This window comes from Nicotiana sylvestris, chromosome 4, assembly GCF_000393655.2.
Source record: "Nicotiana sylvestris chromosome 4, ASM39365v2, whole genome shotgun sequence".
Classification (NCBI taxonomy): Eukaryota; Viridiplantae; Streptophyta; class Magnoliopsida; order Solanales; family Solanaceae; genus Nicotiana; species Nicotiana sylvestris.
Genome location: NC_091060.1, coordinates 33,235,524 through 33,245,264, shown reverse-complemented (window position 1 = coordinate 33,245,264; position 9,741 = coordinate 33,235,524). Strand labels below are relative to the sequence as shown.

The following is a 9,741-nucleotide window of genomic DNA, read 5'->3' as shown; positions in this document are numbered from 1 at the left end:
GTACATTTTACTTGTCTGTGTCCCAGTTATATTGGTGTTAATTTACTTGGCTATCTTGTGTTACCATTCGTGTTCCCTTTTATTGTCTCTGTTGTTTGTAGTTTGATTTCTCCCTGTTATCGTTATTATTTTGTTGCCTTTACCATTGTCAGTTTATTACTATATCATGTTCAATTTATTAGACCATTATGTGTCTTGACTGTCCCTCGTCACTACTCCACCGAGGTTAGTCTTGTGCAGATCGTCGCAGTATAGACTCAAGGTAAACCTACTGCTGCATTCGCAGGCCTCAGAGTCACCTTGGTTATGCTTATTTTCATTGGTTCCTTTTTGTTCTGGAACAATAATGTATTTATTTTGTATAACTACTCTTAGAAAGGCTTATGATTTGTACCACCGATTTTGAAAATTGTAATTGTTCAAAGTTATCTAATTTGAAGTGAGTGAATATCAATGTTATTTCTGTAAATGTTAGGCTTACCTAGTTTAGAGACTAGGTGCCATCACGACTCATTCGGGGGGATTTTGGGTCGTGACAGCAACCGTATCCTCCGTACTATGGGTATTGTGGAGTCTAGTGGGGTTGTTTTCACTACGTTCTAGCTTAAGGGTGCAACTTATTAGTGATAGCGAGCATATGAGTTGGGTAGTCCGGCCGAGATAGCTTCACTCACTTGGGCTCAGTTCTCAGATATGTTCTTGAGGAAGTTTGTTCCCTAGAGTCTCAGAGATGCATAGCGTGCAAAATTTGAGCAGTTGTGCCAGGGTTCTATGACTGTGTTAGAGTATGCGGTTCGGTTCAGTGATTTGTCTTACTCTGTGATAACAGCTTGTTCAGATGCTTGTTTAGTAGTCTTATTCTCAGCTATCTAATTAGGTCCACCCTTAGCTTTCCTTTTCATGTTATCTTGTTTCTTCTTATTATTAAGTTGAAGTAGTTTTGGTACTGCTGGCTCCTCCTTACAACTACCAGTAAGATGCCCCATTTGCAAACAATCTTGGCAATATATGGGCTTCCAGTCACATTCAATATGTTGTAAGCAACACTTCCCATTAGGTATTTCAAGGGAGATTGTGTCAGGCAAAGGCTGGGATATATCATCTATATATATATACTAGCATAAACAATCCCGTGCTCTTGTGTCATTAGTTTATTAATGCACACAGGCTTCCCAATACAACTCGCTATTCTATCCAAGTTCTAAGGGGCTCAAAATTAAATTGGCAGATTTGGGAACATTACCCACATAGGAACAATTTGATTAGGGTCACTACTCATTTGGAATTCTGGATCCTATTACTTTAGAATAAAAGGCCTACAGTTGAACGTATAGTGTTCTTGTTGCAGAATCATTGCTTTATCATCCCCACTCTTGAATTTGAATGAAGTAACCATCATTATGTAAAAATGCCTGAGGGGTAGTAATGAAGTTACAAATTCCATAGGCAAACATCAGCGTTTCCTCGAACGTAGGGTTCTCTTTGATTACACACCCAATTAGTGCTAGATTCCATTTCTGATTCTGCTCAGCTATTTCCTGGGAATTTAGCTTGACTACTTTCACACCGTCTTTCATTTTTGGCGGGTAGTAATCAAGCTTCAATCTCATTTATTTCTCTCTGTTACCTTTGACTCACTTCAACTATAGTAGGCTTAACTCAGCTAGAAGTGGCTGAAAATGTTAATTTCCTCATCGGTTCAAAGCACCTATATCGAGATCCTGTAGAGTTTCTGCTACATCTGGTTGGGGTCCCATTTTTAGTACTATGGGAGCAATCCCCATTCCTGTTAGCCAGTTGCCCAATTGAATCAATGCTAAGGACTGGGGTACGCCTGATTCTGGTATTATCTTTTTATGCTTTCCTCTTCCATTTATCTTATTCTCTTTTTCAACTAGCTTCAAACGCGTTGCTTATAGCGTGCTTCATATAATTTTACAACTTCCCATGCTTTGCTTCTTATTTTTTATTTGTATTTAATATCCTTATGTGTTAAACAGTTTCATATTTTACTAGCCTTTTATCTATTTTATTAATTAATTACTAAAAATATCTTCTAAACTCATATTTATCTTTTTCATATTTAAAACGTGAAACAATTATAAATTTTATATTATGTTCATATGAGTTGGTAAAAATTTAAATTCATATTGAAGTTTTTATTCTATTATTTGTAGGCCTCGTTTTAAATTAATATATATAGGGGTGTTCATAAAAATCCGAAAACCTGAACCAAACCAAACCGACCAAAAAAATCGATACTTTTTGGTTTGGTTTGGTTTTGGTTTTAAAATTTAAAAACCGATCAAATTTGGTTTGGTTTTGATTTTAATTAAAAAAACTGAACCAAACCGAATATAGGAGTAACTATTTTAAATTTATTATTACACCTATATATGTATACTTTTATACAAAGTTTTAAAATTTTTAATTGTTGCACTTTTAGTACAGTTCTTTACCTTTACATTCTAGTTTAATTGGTAGATTTCTTTTGTTAAGTGTAAGAATCTATTTCATGTTAAAAATAATATATTTTTAATTCAGTCCTTAAATTATTCATCACTATTTGATTCAATTATCATCAATATATCTTGGTAAATAATAGATTTCTCAAAGGGCAATTGATTTGATAGTGTTACGTTGAAAATGTGGTCGTCGAAATGTGTGTTTGGTAGTGTATGTCTTATATTTAAGAAAAAACCGACAAATAACCGAAAAAACCAAAAAACCGACATAAACCGAATCGAGAAAAAACCGACTTAATTGGTTTGTTTTGGTTCTAATATTTGAAAAACCGACTTACTTGGTTTGGTTTCCTTTTAGGAAAAAACCGATCCAAACCGAACCATGAACACCCCTATATATATTGTATTTTGAATAACAAAATAACAACACAACTAAAAATGACGGGTGATTTACGGGAATTACCTCACCGGTTTTGGGCTGGATTATTCGTATATTGGGATTTCTTATGTTTCAAAGAGTTTTCTTTAAATGTTAAATGCTTCCATTTATGTTTCCAAATTTATTGTTGCTGTGTTGGGTTGCTAAGTTGAGGCTGGCCTAGTTTCACGATGGTCGATTTTGGGTCGTGACAAGTTGGTATCAGAGCCTAGGTCACATAGGTCGCACGAGTTATGAGCGGGTTTAGTAGAGTCTCGCGGATTGGTACGGAGATATCTGTACTTATCTTCGAGAGGCTGCAGAACTCTTAGGAAACTTCACATTCTTGAATTCTTATCGTGCGAATCTGTTGATACTGGTAACTAACTTTTGTTATTCTATTCTCTCATAGATGGTGAGGACACATGCTACTGGGCAGGACGGACAACCACTAGAGGCCGAGGTCGCGGTAGAGGCTGTGGTAGGGGAAGAGGTGTAGCTCGCACAACAGCTAGGGTAGAACCTGTAGATCCACCAGTTGCCCCAGTTCAGGACTAGGTCCCAGTTGTGGATGCACCAGCGGGACCAGCTCAGGCACCAGCTGTGCCCATCGTGATCCCAGGCCTTCAGGATGCCTTAGCTCAGATTCTGACTGTGTGCACCAGTCTTGCTCAGACAGTTTCTATTTCTACTACAGCAGCCACTTCCTAGGCTGGGGGAGGCACTCAAACTCCCTTCGCTCGTACACCAGAGTAGGTCGTACAGGGACTCCAGACACCGGGGGCACCACCAGCCCAGCCGGTTGCACCTGTTCAGGACTATGTGGTTCCAGTCATGCTTGATCATAAGCAGCATAGATTTGAGAGATTTGGGAGGCTCTAGCCTCTGACTTTCAGTGGTGCAGAGGGCGAGGATGCCCAGGGTTTCTTGGATAAGTGTCAGAGAATTCTCCGTACAACAGGTATTCTGGAGACCAGTTGGGTCTCATTCACTATTTTTCAGTTTACTGGAGCTGCCTTCACTTGGTGGGAGGCGTAGGCCAGTTGGTGCAACACTACTTACATGGCAGCATTTCTCCGTTCTCTTCATGGAGAAGTATGTGTCGCAGTCTTGCAGAGAGGAGCTGCGTGGGCAGTTCGAGAGGTTGCATCAGGATGACATGACTGTGACGCAGTATGAGATGACATTTTCTGAGTTAGCCTGTCATGCTGTTTAGTTGGTTCCCATAGATAGGGAGAGGATCAGGAGGTTTATTGATGGCCTCACATTTTAATTACGGATGTTTATGACCAGAGAGAGGGTGTCTGGTGCTACCTTTGATGAGGTTGTTGACATTGCTCGGGAGATAGAGTCGTTCCGCAGTCAGGAGCGGGTTAAGAGGGAGTACAAGAGGTCTTGTGGATTAGGTAGCTTTGGTGGTGTTCCTTTTGGACGTCAGTTTCACCACGACATAGGTCGTCCTTATAGGCATGCTCAGACGGCCCGCCAAGTTCACCGTGGTGCATCATCTGGCCATGGTTCCCACAATTCTCAGTAGGGCCACTCATCTTTCAGTGCCCTTCCATCCCAGAGTTTGTCTCATGTACCATTAGCTCAGAGTTCATCTATTTTGGGGCCTTCTAGCAGGTATCCTGGTGCTCGGGCTCCCTTAAGTCCCCACCGCCAGTAGTTGATAAAGGTTGCTTCGAGTGTGGAGATTTGGGTCATATCAAGAGGTACTGTCCACGCCTTACAAGAGGTTTATCATAACAGAGGAGTCAGCCATTGACTTCAGCACCAGTTACTTCACCACCCGCCCAACCAGCTCGGGGTAAAGGTTAGTCAGCTAGGGGTCGTCCTAGAAAGGGAGGCCGATCAGGTGGTGGTCAGGACCGTTTCTATGCACTACCTGCCAGACTAGATGTCATTGCTTCAGACATAGTGATCGCAGGTATTATCTCCGTATGTCATCGAGATATTTCTGTATTATTTGACACTGGTTCAACTTATTCATATGTGTCATCATATTTTGCTCATTATCTAAACATGCCTCGCGAGTTTCTAGTTTCATCTGTTGGTGTATCTATGCCGGTGGGCGATACTATTATTGTGGACCGTGTATACAGGTCGTGTGTAGTGACTATTGGGGGATTAGAGACTAGAGTTGATCTGTTGCTTCTTAGTATGGTTGACTTTGATGAGATATTGGGCATGGATTGGTTGTCTCCGTGTCATGCTATTCTGGACTATCACGCTAAGACGATAACATTGGCTATACCGGGGTTGCCACAAATTAAGTGGCGAGGTTCATTGGACTATGTTCCCAGTAGAGTAATTTCCTTCTTAAAGGCTCAGCGGATGGTTAAGAAGGGTTGTCTTTCTTATTTGGCCTTTGTGAGGGATATCAGTGCAGAGATTCCTACTATTGATTCAGTTCTGGTTGTGCAAGATATTCTGGATGTGTTTCCTGCAGACTTGCCGAGTATGTCGCCAGACAGGGATATTGACTTCGGCATTGATTTTGTATTAGGCACTCAGCCTATTTCTATTCCACTGTATCGTATGGCACCGATGGAGTTAAAGGAATTGAAGTAGCAACTTCAAGAACTCCTTGATAAGGGGTTTATTCGGCCTAGTGTGTCACCTTGGGGTGCACCAGTTCTATTTGTGAAGAAGAAAGATGGCACTATAAGAATGTGCATTAATTACATGCAGTTGAACAAAGTCACAATCAAGAACAAGTATCTTTTGCCTCGTATTGATGATCTATTTGACCAGCTTCAGGGAGCAAGGGTGTTCTCTAAGATTGATTTGAGGTTAGGGTATCACAAGTTGAAGATTAGGGACTCGGACATTCTTAAGACAGCTTTCAGGACCCGATATGGTCATTATGAGTTCCTTGTGATGTCTTTTGGGTTGACCAATGCCCCAGCAGCGTTCATGCATTTGATGAACTACGTGTTTCGGCCTTATCTCAACTCGTTTGTTATTGTGTTCATTGATGATATCCCGGTGTACTCTCGTACCCAGGAGGAGCACGCTCAGCACTTGAGGGTTGTATTGCAACGACCAATGGAGGAGAAACTTTATGCCATGTTCTCCAAGTGTGAGTATTGACTCAGTTCAGTAGCGTTCTTGGTCCATGTGGTGTCTAGTGAGGGTATTCAGGTTGATCCAAAGAAGATAGAAATAGTTTAGAGTTGTCCCAGATCGTCCTCAACCACAGAGATTCAGAGCTTTCTTGGATTGGCTGGTTATTACCGTGGGTTCATTCAGGGTTTTTCATCTATTGCATCGCCCTTGACCAAATTGACCGAAAAGGGTGCTCTTTTCAGGTGGTCGGATGAGTGTGAGGCGATCTTTCAGAAGCTCAAAACTACCTTGACTACAGCTCCAGTGTTAGTTCTGCTATCAACCGCTGGTTCTTATATAGTATATTATGATGCTTCTCGGATTGCCATTGGGTTTGTTTTGATGCAGGAGGGTAGAGTGATTGCTTATACTTCGCGTCAATTGAAGCCCCATGAGAAGAACTACCATGTTCATGATTTGGAGTTGGCTGCCATTGTTCACGCATTGAAGATTTGGAGGCACTATCTCTATGGTGTGTCTTGTAAGGTGTTTGCTGATTATCATAGCCTCCAACACTTGTTCAAGAAGAAGGATCTCAATTTGAGGTAGCGGAGATGGTTGGAGCTGCTAAAGGACTATGATATTACCATTTTGTACCATCCAGGAAAGGCCAATGTGGTGGCCGATGTCTTGAGTAGAATGGCAGTGAGTATGGGTAGTCTTGCATTCCTTCCTACTGGTGAGAGACCCCTTGCAGTTGATGTTCAGGCTTTGGCACACCAGTTCGTGAGATTGGATATTTCGGAGCCTAGTCGGGTCCTAGTTTGTGTGGTTTCTCGATCTTCCTTATTCGATTGCATTAGAGAGTGCCAGTATGATGATCCTCATTTGCTTGTCCTTAAGGACAAGGTGTAACACAGTGATGCCACAAATGTAACTATTGGTGATGATTGGGTATTGAGGATGCAGAGCCGGATATGAGTGCCCCATGTGGATGGGCTACGGGAGTTGATTCTTGAGGAGGCCCACAACTCGCGGTATTCCATCCATCTGGGTGCCGCGAAGATGTATCAGGATTTGAGACTGCACTATTGGTGGATGAGTATGAAGAAAGATATAGTTGAGTTTGTAGCTCAGTGCCTCAACTGTCAGTTGATGAAATATGAGCATCAGAGACCGGGTGGCTTTCTTCAGAAGATAGAGATTTTAGAGTAGAAGTGGGAGCGGATCACCATGGATTTCGTAGTTGGGCTCCCACGAACTTCGAGAAAGTTCGATGCTATTTGGGTGATTGTGGATTGGCTGACCAAGTCTGCGCACTTCATTCCTGTGAGTACTACCTATTCTTCAGAGCGGTTGGCTGAGATTTACATTAGAGAGATTGTTCGCCTTCATGGGGTGCCATTTTCTATCATTTCAGACAGAGGCACACAGTTTATATCGCATTTTTGGAGGGTCGTGCAACGAGAGATGGGCACTCAGGTTGAGTTGAGCACAACATTTCACCCTATTGGAGGATATGCTACGCGTTTGTGTCATTGATTCTGGGGGTTTATGGGACCAATTTCTGCCACTCGTGGAGTTTGCTTACAACAACAATTATCAATCGAGTATTCAAATGGCTCAATATGAGGCTTTATATAGGAGGCGGTGTAGATCTCCAGTGGGTTGGTTTGAGCCAAGTGAGGCTAGGCATTTAGGTACAGACTTGGTTCAGAATGCATTGGATAAGGTGAAATTGATTCAGGAGCATCTTCGCACGACACATTCGAGACAAAAGAGTGATGCTGACACAAGGGTCCATGATGTGTCTTACATGGTTGGAGAGAAGGTCTTGTTGAAGGTTTCACCCATAAAGGGTGATATGAGATTTGAGAAGATGGGAAAGTTGAGCCCTTGGTTTGTTGGGCCGTTTGAGGTGCTTCGGAGGATTGGGGAGGTGGCCTATGAGATTGCTTTGCCACCTAGCTTATCGAGTGTGCATCCAGTATTTCATGTTTCTATGCTTCAAAAGTATATCGACGATCCATCTCATGTTCTTGATTTTAGCAAAGTTCTGTTGGATGGTGATTTGACTTATGGTGTGGAGTCGGGGGCTATTTTGGGTCGTCAGGTTCGAAAATTGACGTCAAAGGATATAACTTCAGTGAAAGTGCAGTGAAGAGTTCATCTCATAGAGGAGGCTACTTGGGTGACCGAGAGGGATATGCGGAGCAGATACCTACACCTATTTGAGGTTCCAGGTATGTTTCTAGACCCGTTCGAGGACGAACATTTATTTAAGAGGGGGAGGATGTAATGACCCGGCCATTCATTTTGAGTTCCCTCATTTTATGCTTCTTTTGTGTTCTTCAAATATATTATGATATACCCGGTTAGTTGGTTCAGTTCTGGAGTGGTTGTGGAGTGAATTGAGACACATAGTCTCTTAATTAAAAGCTTAAGTTGGAAAAGTTGACCGGATGTCGACTTATGTGCAAACGACCTCAAATTTGAATTTTGGTAGTTCCGATAGCTCCTTTAAGTGATTTTGGACTTAGGAGCGCGTCCGGAATGTGATTTGGAGGTCCGTAGTAGAATTAGGCTTGAATTGGCAAAAGTTAGAATTTTGGCGATTTTGGCCGATAGTGGAAATTTTGATATCGGGTTCGGAGTGGGTTTGTGGTGTCATTTTTTATTTGTGTGCAAAATTTGAGGTCATTCGGACATGGTTTGGTAGGTTTTAGCATCGTTTGCAGAATTCGGAAGTTTATTCTTTAGGCTTGAATCCGAGTGTAATTTGGTGTTTTGAAGTTGGTTTTAGTGATTCAAAGGTTCGACTAAGTTTTTATGATGTTATAGGACTTGTTGGTATATTTGATTGCAGTCCCGAGGGCCTCGGGGTGATTTCGGGTGGTTGACGGCTTGATTTGAGTTGAGGAAATGCAACTGAATTGCTGCTGCTTCTGGTGCAACCGCACTTGCGGAGTGGGAACCGCAGGTGCGAGCCCGCAGAAGCGACGAAAAGGTCGCAGATACGACTATGGAAGATCTGGGCAGAGGATACATGTGCGATGGAATTCCCGCACCTGCGATGGTCGTAGAAACGGACTTCAGGGCGCAAGTGCGAGCTTGGACCGCAGGTGCGATATGACTTCCGCACCTGCGATGAGCGCAGATCAGTTTCTTGATTGCAGAAGTGGAGGCAGTGTTTAGGTGATTCTCCATAAAAGCGGAGCTTGCTCCGCAGATGCAGCTCCGCAGATACGAAAATTGAGCCGCAGGTGCGAAAAACTTGGGCAGAGCATATGAAAACGGGACTTTGATATTTTTCACCATTTTTAAAACTTTGGACTCAGACTTAGGCGATTTTGAATTGTATTTTCGAGGATAATTCTAAGGTAAGCTTCATATACTCGATTTTGATCATAAATCTTGTTTCCCCATTGATTTTCCCACCTAGACTATGTGGTGTTGAGGTGAAATTTTGGAGATTAGAGCTTGAGAATTGGAGAGTGGATTTTGGGGATTTGGGTGACCAAATAAGGTCGGATTTTGATAAATTTGGTATGGTTAGACTCTTGAGTGACTGAGCTTTCGGATTTTGTGACTTTTCTCAGATTTCGAGACGTGGGCCCAAGGGCCGGGTTTGAGTCGATTTCGGATTTTGACTCTAATTTGGTTGTTTTCTTTTGGAATCGATCCCTTTAGCCTATATTGGTTGTATTATATTACTTATGGCTAGATTCGTGATGTTTGGAGGCCGATTTGAGAGGCAAGGGCATTGCGGAATAGGACTTTGCTCGATTCGAGGTAAGTAACGCTTTC

The 9,741-nt window shown here is 42.2% G+C and overlaps 1 protein-coding gene across 1 annotated transcript; it reads left to right on the top strand.

The window, feature by feature from the left end:
- Positions 1-4,908: 4,908 nt before the first annotated feature.
- Positions 4,909-5,457, top strand: LOC138889401 (uncharacterized). The gene has a single exon (XM_070172705.1). The coding sequence runs from the start codon at positions 4,909-4,911 to the stop codon at positions 5,455-5,457; it is 549 nt and encodes a 182-aa protein (XP_070028806.1).
- Positions 5,458-9,741: the final 4,284 nt, after the last annotated feature.